Source organism: Rhinolophus ferrumequinum, chromosome 15, assembly GCF_004115265.2.
Source record: "Rhinolophus ferrumequinum isolate MPI-CBG mRhiFer1 chromosome 15, mRhiFer1_v1.p, whole genome shotgun sequence".
NCBI classification, from domain to species: Eukaryota; Metazoa; Chordata; class Mammalia; order Chiroptera; family Rhinolophidae; genus Rhinolophus; species Rhinolophus ferrumequinum.
Window position 1 is genome coordinate 21,440,991 of NC_046298.1, and position 12,037 is coordinate 21,453,027.

At 40.1% G+C, this 12,037-nt stretch overlaps 1 protein-coding gene across 1 annotated transcript in view; it reads left to right on the forward strand.

Annotated features, from left to right (window-relative positions):
- HYDIN (HYDIN axonemal central pair apparatus protein) overlaps window positions 1-12,037 on the forward strand; it is a 299,173-nt gene that overhangs the window by 91,239 nt on the left and 195,897 nt on the right. The window contains exons 12-13 of the mRNA XM_033128646.1: window positions 2,109-2,332; window positions 7,275-7,342. Of these exons, the coding sequence (XP_032984537.1) occupies window positions 2,109-2,332; window positions 7,275-7,342 (292 nt within the window). The remainder of the gene's footprint in view (window positions 1-2,108; window positions 2,333-7,274; window positions 7,343-12,037) is intronic.

The following is a 12,037-nucleotide window of genomic DNA, read 5'->3' on the forward strand; positions in this document are numbered from 1 at the left end:
AAGGAGGTGCTGCTTTGTCGGGGGAGAATGACATGCCCATGGAGGGGCTGGCACCTTACAGAAAATCTGGGTAAAAAACACTGGTGTTAACCCAAAAATAAAAAGAATCCATCCATCTTCTCGGAGAGAAGAACAAGCATCCTTCAGGTCACCACTAACACCTTTGAGTTGCCTTTGAGTTACCACTAGTGCTTGTCAGTTGCTTCTTGAGCACAGGTAAATTTTAAACCCAGTCGCTTAGCATCGGGGCTATAAATAGCAATCACTGTCATTCAAGCACTCTTTGCCAGGCACGATGCTAAAAGTTATGTAAGTTAATAAATATCATCTTCACAACAATCTGAGAAGTTAGTAGTGCGTTACTTACATTTTACAGATGAGGAAACGGGCACAGAGAAGCTAAGCAGGTTTTCCAAGGCCACACAGTTAGTAAGTTGGTGGCAAAGCTGGGATTTGAATCCATACATTTGGCTTCTGAGTCCCCGGTCATAATCACTTTTCTACATGGTCTCTTTCAAAGGAATGAAGGGTGAAGCATGATTCCTATGATCAGGGAACTTAAAACAGAGAGAGGGAGATGGGAAATAAATGTAAAAAGATGAATAAAATATCAAGTAGCAATTAGTTATGTATCTATTTTGGTGCATTGTCCATCTTCTCTTGGCAGAAGTGGTTGTCTTTCTCTGCAAGAGCCCCTGATTCTGTTCTACATATGCTCTTGATTCCTTCTCTGCTTCTCCAGAGGCAACCTGAGCTGGTGGGCCCCCCTGTATCCACCCGACCCCATTCCCCTGGGTACCTAGCCTGCTTCTTTTATTACAACAACATAAACATCTAGGCTAGGCACTGAGTATGCATTATCTCATTTCATGTAAATATGCTAGGTCTCCTACCATACCTTCCCACAGCTCTGCCACCCCCATTCTCACTTTTCACCACTAATCTTCTCAAAACAGAATCTAGAATAGTCAACCACTATTTCCTCTGCACGCACTCATTTGTACTCTGGATTCTGCAATCACATTCCATCGGAATTACATTCTTCTTCAAGGGCAGGATAACCTTTAGTTAAAAATAAAAAACCGTAACATTTTCTCATTCGACCACGTTTGACCCTTTCTGGAAATTCTCCTCCCTTGGCTTCTAGGTTCTTAACATGCCCCACGTACCTTTCTGGACGTTTCTTCATGATCTCCTGGGCTCTTTCCTCCAATGCCTTGAGTGTAGGTTGAGGGCAGTTCCTACATAAAAAGAGAGAATGAGTTGTTTCACCTGTTCAGGTGTAAGCATTGTCAAGGAAGAGAGGTTGTGTCTCAGAAGTTCAGGAATAGAACTGTGTGGCTAGTACAGGTTCATAGAGAGGAACTGTGGGAGGTGGGAGCATGAATGGGAGACTGAGCCAGCAGGCGAGAACTCTGAATGCCTGGCGCGAGCTTTTTACACGTACATACCTATCCAGTGTGCAATCAAACGTGGGCAGTGACATGGCTGCAGATCACTAGTATATAGGAATAAAACTTTTCTATAGTAAAGCAACTGCCTGCATAGTATCCCCAAATAGTTATCCAGCCAATAGAGTTTGAGTTGAAAATATTCCAATAGGATGAAATCTAATACCACAACTAAGAATCTGGCATCTACAATGATGTCACACTTACAGTCTTCAAGCTGCAATATAAACATAGGTTTAGGTAGGTCTTGCTCCTCTATTCTGACTTGCTTTCTATTTTTCAGTATGCCACTTAATCTCAGCCTTCTCATGCATACGAGAGCCATACCTACCTCCCTTGGTTACTTTGTCGAGTGTATCAAAACACGGTCTTTTAAGGCTCTTGTTCAGTAGATGTGATTATGATTGTCAGTGTTTATAGCATGAGTATAATATATGTGACTAACTCCATTTTAAAGAGGAGACAGAAACACAAAATGAATTTCTGGCTTGGGACTCCTGTCTTCAAACATTCAAGAGAGAAGACTTCATTTCTGCCCTAGAGTTTTTCTTTGGTTCTAATTCCTGCCACTGTGTCTGTGTTGCTATGAAACAATACAGCCACATGCTTATCTGAAAATCAATCAGAGGCCCATTGTCTACCTTTTGATTGATACAGGCAATACTATTCAACAAAGGCAGCATTGATGCCCTCTTCAACGTGATCCCTCCAACTTCGGCTTTGGGGGCCTGCTTTGTTTTCAGTCCCAAGGAAGGCATCATTGAACCAAGCGGAGTCCAGGCTGTCCAGATTTCCTTCAGTTCCGCCATCCTGGGGCACTTCGAAGAAGAGTTCCTGGTCAGTGTCAACGGGTCACCTGAGCCTGTGAAACTGACCATTAGGTAAGGTACATCTCTAACTCATGTGAGCACTAACTGAAGTTTTCACCGCCTGCTTTCTTAAACTTCGTAACTAGAGCATGTCTTTGGATATTCATAACTATCTTTGTTGATATGAACACGTCAACATAACGGGGTGTTCTAAATTTCCCCCAGTGTTTCCCTACTAAACATGTTTAACTCAGTGTAGCATGGATACAGATGCTATTTTGGGATCTGGTTTTTCTGTAAGCTATAACCTTATAAAACAAGCTTATAAAACTCCTGAAATTAGTTTCTAGGTACTCTCTCTGTTTTAGGATGTTTAGGGAAAATAAGTTATTAACACCTGTGTAAAATCGTCTCCTTAACTAGTCTCACCGTTTTGTTAAAACTTCATCTTTCATTTTTATTTTAAGGAAAATTTTTAAATGCTCTTACCTATGATGCCTACAGCAATTGTAAAAGCGTCTCCTTAGACTGTCAGTCAGCCAAGGCTAGACACTTGCAGCTTTTGTGCTAAAAGTCTTTTGATGTCTTCTCCAGCTGCTTGTGATAATTGAATGTTATTAATAACAGAGTTTGTCCTCGGCTTTAAAAAGTTCTCTGTGACCATCCCATTGGAAAGATCTATAATAACTTTGGTTCCCGGTGCATATAAAGAGCACATCTTCAGAACACACTGCAGATCCCGTTTGGATTCCCACAGCAACAGGTTCTTAATTGCCATGGCAGACGCTCTCATGACGGTTACTGCAAGGAGGACCTCCCTCCATCTACGACTGAAGTCTCCTTCAGAGTCTGGAGAGAACATAGAAAAGAGACAGACACATACGGCCTGAAGGATTATAGGAAAACTTACTGATCTTACGATATCTACTGGAAATTTAGAATCTCAAGACCAGCTCAAATGTCATAACTGTTTCTTCTCAATTCTTTTTTTTTTTTTTCCTTCTGAATTCTTCCACCTAAGTATCCCTGTTATGGGGTGCATTTCATCCTCCCGATTCATGTTGAAGTCCTAATACCCAGTACCTAAGAATGTGACTGCATTGGAGATAGGACTTTCAAAGAAGCAATTAAGGTAAAATGCGGTCTTATGGATGGGCCCTAATCCAATATGACTTTATAACAAGAGGACATTAGGACAAACACACAGATAGGAAAAGACCATGTGACGACTTAGAGGGAAGATGGCCATTTACAAGCCAGGGAGGTTCTCAGAAGAAACCAATCCTGTCAACACATTGATCTTGGACTATTAGCCTGCAGAACTGGGCGGAAATAAATTTCTGTTGTTGAAGCCACCTTGTCTCTGGTACTTTGGTGTGGCAGTCCTAGAAAACGAATACAACCCCTAACAAGGAAGGAGAATGAACTGGCATACGCCTCAGAGTTCTGTGGCACGGCCACGACAGCCTGCTACAGTCATAAACTTGAAGTCTGAAGACTTATCTGAAACATTCACAAGCCGTTTATGTTCTGCTCCATAATACATCTGTGTTCGTGATAATAGAGAAAAATCAGAGTTGCTTTCCAGATGTTTGAGTAACATTGACTCTTCAAGTAGATGCACCGTGGTTAACTGGCCCATGACTGACATCCTTCAGGGATGTGCTTACTATGAGAAAGGCAGGAATACTTTTTCATATTATATGAATGTCAACTCACCTCTCACCTCCACAACAATTCTTATCTCATGACAAGCAGTGGAAATGGTTATCTGGATAAGCGGGAAGAACAAACCTGCAAATGCAACATTTATCTCCCATTCAGAGATTATCTGGTCCCTCAAGGGCCCTCGATAATCTCCATCATATTAGCTATTGAAAGCCCCCAACTGAATCAAGGCTTTCTGACTTCTTGGCATCAGTAAGTATTGTTCAGAATCACAAGTACACTCCACAACATCCAGCGTCGTATACAGGCCGCCCTACAGAAGTGGGGAAGATGAAACCTTAAAGCTCTGCTCTTGTAAACATTTAAGATAAGAAGAACAGTGGCCCTATCTGTAGGTAAGAAAGTATAGGATGTTAAAGAACCACAATTTTACTTTTCATGTGGACAAAGAGAAAGCAAAATGCTGGCCAAGACAGGCTAACTGTCCTTCAAGCTGAATTAGAAAGTTCATCCCAATATCATCCGGCCATACCCCTTTTTAAATTCAGCCTAACAATTAACACTGTATCTAACTAGCAACACATACACATTGCTACTCTATTTAGAAAGAAATGTGTACTTGTTTCATAAACTCTCCCAGGAACCTACTCATAAGTGAACTTGGACTAGTTCCTACTCTAGGTGTTCTGCGGAGGTTGTCTCTTACTTTATCTTCTGGACATGACCATTCACCCAAAATTCCATGCCACTTTCTTATTTTGGATGTTTATTCCTGGTTTCTTTCAAAGGGAAGGAAAACCTGACTGTGGAAAGAATGTTTATGTTCATCCCAAATCTAATCACAAATTGCTAAGAGAAATATTCTTGTATAAATTGCATGTGTCCAAAAGTGTTCTAGCTCTTCAAACCATGAATAGTAATTTTGAAAACTTGGTAACTGTCTGGTGTTATGAATAAATGCCTAATGATAAAGGGTGAAATACATGTTTACTATATTATGTATTCCCAGCTCCACACATTAATGTTGACATATGATTTCTCCAGGAACACCTTCTTGGGCCTGTGGTCCAAGAAATCTCTGTAAAGGTAGTATTGTAGATTCTGGAGTTTTGCTTCTTCTTTTTTTATTGTCAGGTACTCCTCTTTCCCCAATACTACATAATTTTGGCTAAGATGCCTTGAAAGATCAGAACAATTATCATACTTTTGCTATTTCTATTACTCCTCCGACTACAGTCTTTTAAGTGGTTGGATAAACAACACTGTGAAATTAATGTGATTTTAAAATTCCTCATGAGCAGTTTTCTTCCCTCCTATTTTTACATAATTTTATAAAGTTTTTACCATATAGTTTATATTTGAAATGCTTCACTTAACATATCGTAATAATTCAATCAGACTAACTCTTAGTCTTCAAAATTATCATTTTAACAGCCCACTGCCTTGATGGAGGGTACAGAAACTGTCCTAATATTCAGAATCCCTGTTGGAATGAATGTGACTCTATCAAAGATGGTATTCAGCCGTCATTCCCTTAGCTGTATGTGCCTGTGAACAAATGTGGTTTAAGTCTGGTTCTTTCCACTTGTACTGGTTAAATGACTGCTTTGTGCAAATCTGTGAGCTTCTTTCTTACTTTCCTTTGCCTTTTGTACATTTCAGACACTTTTGATCTGTTTGTTACTTTGCCCCAACCCAAACTTCTTTTACCAGTTCAAGTATCTAACCTGTAGGCTTGTTTGACTTCACTCTCAGCTGGATCCTAATTCCTTGCTGAGTACCAAACACCCCTTTTGAAACCACGTTGGGTTATTAGCATGAAATAGAATAGGTGGTCCAGAGAAAGACTTTTCGAGCTGAAACTGCTGCATTGAGTCTCTGCAGTCATCGCTCCTCCCAGGCTTGCAGCAGCCTTTCACGACATTAAGGGAAGATCTGTAGCAGCCAGAAGTAAAAGTGAGCAATGCGTTCAGCCTGGTGTGACACGCCTAAATCACCAATATCTGGAGCTGGGTGAATAAGATGTATACTTAGTGTGTTTTCTGGTATCAGTGTGTCTACGACATTTAAACACTTGGCACAGCTAGAAGCTGTCAAATCTCTGTATTACAGGCATACCTCATTTTATTGAGCTTCACTTTATTGTGCTTCACAGATGTGTGGTTGTTGTTGTTTTTACAAATTGAAGGCAAGACCATCCACCAACAAAAAGAGTATGATTTGGCCGGCCCGGTGGCTCAGGCCGTTAGAGCTCCATGCTCCTACCTCCAAAGGCTGCCGGTTCGATTCCCACATGGGCCAGTGGGCTCTCAACCACAAGTTTGCCAGTTCAATTCCTCGAGTCCCGCAAGGGATGGTGGGTTGCACCCCCTGCAACTAGCAACGGCAACTGGACCTGTAGCTGAGCTGTGCCCTCCACAACTAAGATTGAAAGGACAACTTGACTTGGAAGAAAAGTCCTAGAAGTACACACTGTTTCCCAATAAAGTCCTGTTCCCTTTCCCCAATTAAAAAAAATAAATAAATAAAATTAAAAAAGAAAAAAGGTGGAGAAGAAAGGGGTCCGCTGTGGCTGTGCCAGCTGGCTCCTGGTCTGAGAGTCATCTGTGCCCCACCTCATGCTAAAAAAAAAAAAAAAAAAAAGATTCTGATTTGCTTTATTGTGATACTTGCTTCATTGCCGTGGTCTGGAGCCAAATCTGCAATATCTCTGAAGTTTGCCTGTATTTATTTTAAACTAGAGCATCCCTCTAAGGGATGCACTGAGAGAGAAGTAGACCAACATTTAGAGTAGAGTGTTCTTAAAGGTCACCTATTCCAGTCCTCCCTTTGATAACTGAGGCCAAGAAACTAAAACCTATAGAGGTAACTTAACTGGCCAGGATCACAGCTAGTAGGTGGTAGGAACTGGCTTACAACAGTTTTATGAAGATGTGGGACAAGGAATACTGGTATCATTGATAGTCTTTGATGTTTATTATATGCTTAGACGTATGTTTCTTTGTTGCCTGAGTTAACAACTTTTCGTGGTATGTGTCTCATCCATACTAACATTTTGTGCCGTTAGTTTGGTGATGGGTCTGCTCCACGTCATCATTGGTAAGAATGTGGTGATACGTTAACCACAGTATCATTTGCTAAAACCCAATGGTTTGAGAGTTGAAAAAGAATTTTAAGAACCACAGCAGTAGACCATTATCTCTTGCTTTTTTTCCAAGACCTAGATCCTATAATTGGTTAAATGCCAAGTTACGGTTTTTAGTACTTACCCTCTCCCCAGTTCCTGATTGTTAGCCTGCACTCACTGGATTCTCTCCCCATCTCCCTGTTGTACTCCTATTTCCAGAGGCTGTGTCATTGGACCCACCTTCCATTTTAATGTTCCTGCTCTGCACTTTGGTGACGTTTCCTTTGGTGAGTACTTTTCCATTTTAAATTAGAAACTGAGAAGAATTATGTTTCTCTCCACATGGGAGAAGGAAAGTTTAAAAGAATATTTCTTACCATTTTTTATGGGTAATAGCTAAGAGAGTCTAGAATTTTTCTTCTTCTGCAGCAGTGGCATTTCCGTGCCATTTCCTAGTTTCCGTGTGAAAGTTGTTATTGTGGCCTGGGCACTAATAGCTGTCAGGCCCTGGCTGTCCCCCTCTTCCGGCAGGGGGACAACAGAGAGCCTTATGCTTCATTCCACTGTCTGAATATTATGAACATCCTGTTTGTATGCAGATTCTGATTTGCCGGTCTGGCTACACAGCAACCTTTCCACAGAGATGCTCTCGAGTTTCAAGTGAACTCAGCGGTGGTTTGATTCAGGTGTCTTATCCCTCCAAGCGGAAGACTCTTCTGTTATAGTTTTGTGTTGTCTTTTCACTCAGTTACTTCTCTGAGTCATTTTCTGCCATCTAAGCTTCCCCAATAATAAAAATTATAACAACAGTAGCAGCAAAAGTTCCCATTTTTTGCTTCTTTCTATATATTCCAATCACTGCTAGGTGAATTACATGCAGCACTACATTTAAACCTTTGAGCAATCCAATGGGGAGGCACTATTTTGGATCCCCAACTTAGAGATGGAAGAACTGAGCACTGAACAGTTAAATAACTTCCTGAAGTCACACAGCGATGACAGAATTAGTATTTCAATTGCGATCTATTTAAATCATGTACTGTCAACCCGAGTGATATTGCCCCCGAAGAGGCGAAAATTGGTTCTTGGAGGTTGGAAAAAAAAAAACACTTAGATATGACAGTGGCTTGTGAGCCTCTGAAATTCAGTCCTACCCAACTGAAATTCATTCCTTAGTATTTAATTTTTCTCATTAGGGAGAAATTAAATCGAATTTAAATCATAATTAAATATAATTGATTTGATTGGACTGAAAATTAATTTACACAATGGTTCTTTTTAGGAGTTAATAATAACAATAATAATAATAATAATAATAATAATAGTTGAAAACCCTAATCTAAGTCCATATTCCATAATCCTTTCTGTTTTGCACTATTGCCTCCCCTTTTTTTTTTTTTTTTATTTTTAATTTATTGGGGTGACAATTGTTAGTAGAATTACATAGATTTCAGTTGTGCAATTCTGTATCACATCATCCATAAATCACACTGTGTGTTCACCACCCAGAGTCAGCTCCCCTTCCATCACCGTACATTTGATCCCCCTCACCCTCATCCCCCACCCCCCAACCCCCTTACGCTCTGGTAACCACCAAATTACGTTCCCCAGATTAATTTTCAAACCCCGTGGCCATCCTGTGGTCACCGACTGCCCTCCAATCCCCTCACCCTCCCCCCCCCCCCCCACCCCCCCCCGCCCATCTAGCAACCCTCAGTTTTTCCTCATTGTCTCCCAAACAGTTTCTGATTAGTTCATTCACTTATTCTTTTCTTTAGAATCCGCAAATAAGTGAGATCATATGGTACTTATCTTTCTCTGTCTGACTTATTTCACTTAACATAATGTTCTCTAGATCCATCCATGTTGTTGCAAATGGTAAGATTTCTTTCTTCCTTATGGCTGCATAATACTCCATTGTATAAATGTACCACAGTTTCTTAATCCAGTCATCTACCGATGGGCATTTTGGTTGTTTCCATGTCTTAGCTATTGTGTATGCCTCCCCTTTTGACTTTCAGTTCTTTTGCTTCAAGTAGGCCTATCTACTTGGGGGAGAAATCGTTCTTTAGGAAAAGCTGATTAATAATGCCTTTATCAGTTGCTTAAACATTTGGGGGTTGTGACAGTTCTATTTATTCAGAACGTGTTTGTTTATACTATGTACCCCCATCTACGTTATATTGGATAAGGTACATACTGTAGGAAAAATCTATATAAATGAAGTTGAATGATTGTTACCATAGAATATAAAAATGACTGGAGAGATTTTTATAATTTTGTAGGGCATGTTTGCTACAAGAGTTTGATAGACTCTTGAAGGAAAATAAAAGTGACCTACAATGTGAAAATCGTGTGGTGGCCAACTAAGACGCATGCTCTTTCGAGGGTAATTGTGCCAGATGCACAATAAGAAGTAAATTAGTGTACCCAGACCTACGCCGTCATCCTCCAAACACTTCACACTGAGTCCACAGAGAGCTCTGGGCAATTGATGCATCCCAGCAGCACGTCCTTCCACAGGCATTTAAATGCAAAGTCCAGCACAAGGACACTTGGAAGATGTCCCCTATATCATATTGCCCTGCAGGGAGAAAACAGAGTACAAATAAGCACCTCAAATCAGTTCCTCCAAGAAATCTCACACTGGTTCATTGTCCAGAATCTGCTCTATTTCTCAGCTCTGCAATGTTAATGTAAATGTTATACTGATGGTAAGCCAACAGCTACCGTGTGTCCCCGAAAATAAGACCTAGCTGCACCCTCAGCTCTAATGTGTCTTTTGGAGCAAAAATTAATATCAGACCTGGTATTATATTATATTATATTATAAACCCGGTCTTATATTATAGTAAAATAAGACCGGGTCTTATATTAAATTTTGCTCCAAAAGACGCATTAGAGCTGATGGTGCAGCTAGATCTTATTTTCAGGGAAACACGGTATTTCTAATAGTTGGTGCGGCTAGAAGTTTTGGTAACTAGCTTAGTTGAAAATTAGAAACAGCTTCTTTTTCTTCTCTTGGATAATATCTAATTGAACCATTTGATGACACAGCAGCTAGACAAGAGGCTGGACCACACTACAGAGCCATGACCCAAGGTTCCCCAAATCTGAGATATGAAAACTGACCCCTCCTAAGTCCATCTTCACAACCCAAGTTGCCTTCTGTTTTAATTTGGATATGGATTCCTCAGTCTTCTCTAGTGCAGCAGGAAATGTTAACAAAAACATACCTTTTTTGCTTGCCAATAAGAAGTCTAGGGCATTTTGGTTTTCAAAACCACTTGAGTCAGTTAATTCAAGCTATTTTGCTGTGCTTCTGGACTTTGCACTGTATCAGCCAAAGTTAGGGACACTTTTGTGATACTATTTCAAAATTATTTTATGATAATACTTTCAAATCTCCAAGTTGGAACTAGAGTCCACATGACTCCAACACAAAATGTCATTATTTTTCCAGGTAGATTGACCTCCCATCACAAAGAAACATGGTCCCTTGGACAGTGACTGGTTGGAAACTTCCTAATTATTACCCTACATGTGCAAGTAGGCCTTTAATGAGGCAGGTAAAAGTAAGCGTGTTTTTGGTTCAGGAATGAAAGACCAATAGGGGTACATGTAGTTCCAAATGCCAAAGAGAAACTAACTGTTCCAGGAGCAAGTCAGGAATTGGACGAATTTTTTTAGTCATTTCAGGATGACAGGCATATTGTATAGAGTTAAACAAGTTTTGCAGAGACTGTTATAGAGCTTGGGAGTACATTAAGCTAACTAAAGTTGTTAATATTGTTCCCATATTGGCACAAAGGCCCATTCCTGAAGAGGTATCTGTTATAGGTTAGTGTTTGGAGACGTGGCATTTATTTGCTTGGAGATGAAGATCTAGATGTGGCATCAGGGTCTGCTGGGATTGATGATGTTAGGATATTATAAATACCATAAAGTACACCTGCAACTAATATAATAAAAAAAGATTAAAAATATAAATAAAAGAATACCATAAAGTAGGTGAGAGGTAATAGTATTCTTGGTTGGTATCTAAGATGTTTAAAGTGCGGCGATAAAGATTTTGACGGTAGGATTGGATGTAGGTTGATGTATCTAACAATTCATTAGGCCGACTGAAGCTACAGTAGTATGAGGGAGTCAGGTGGTAGAATCTGAGAGGCAGTTGTGTTGTCCTTGGAGGAACACTGAGGCTTTGATAAATCCTCGGATTGATAAAGAATAAAATGTGCCAAGTAAAACTGATAGGCCAGGTGACAGACCAAAAGGGGCAGGGTAAGTGTCTGTAAACTCACTATTTTTCAGGAGGCAGAAAAATGTGTTGAATGAGAATAAGGAGTCTGGAAGGCTCCAGGCACTCAGTGGACTTGACCATTGGATAATTTGGACAGAGGAGTTAGTGTTTGTGGGTACAGATGTTGGGATTAACATAAGCGTCAAAAAAAAATAAAAATAAAAATAACACAAATAAAACAAAACAAAAACTTCTGTGGCCCAGGAATGAACTGGCAGTATTTTACTCACGGAGAGGTATTTAAATTGACTTTAGGAGGGTGTACAGTTGGGAGTCAACGGCAAAGATTAAATGTAATGGTCATAAAAAGATCTTAGAAAGGTTGGCAGAAAGACCATAGCAGGCATGACCAAAGCCTACACCCAAGCAAATGATCACTAACAGTAAGGGACACATATCAGCAGATTTCAGAATGATATAACCTTAAGGGCGTAAACAGAGAAGAATATGGCAAAATGATAAAGAATAGAAGTATGCAAAGGAAAGTATGAGAACCAGTAATGTCAGGCATCTAGCAGAATCTCGTCCCATCAGTCTTGGGCAGATCTTTCTACTTTATGTAAAGACTGCTTGTTCTTAGCTTACAATGGCAATGGATTTTTGAAGGTCATCCATTTCTGGAAATTTTATTAGCAAACTTTCATTTAAGTTCTACAGTAAGAGTGGTTTTCTACATGTC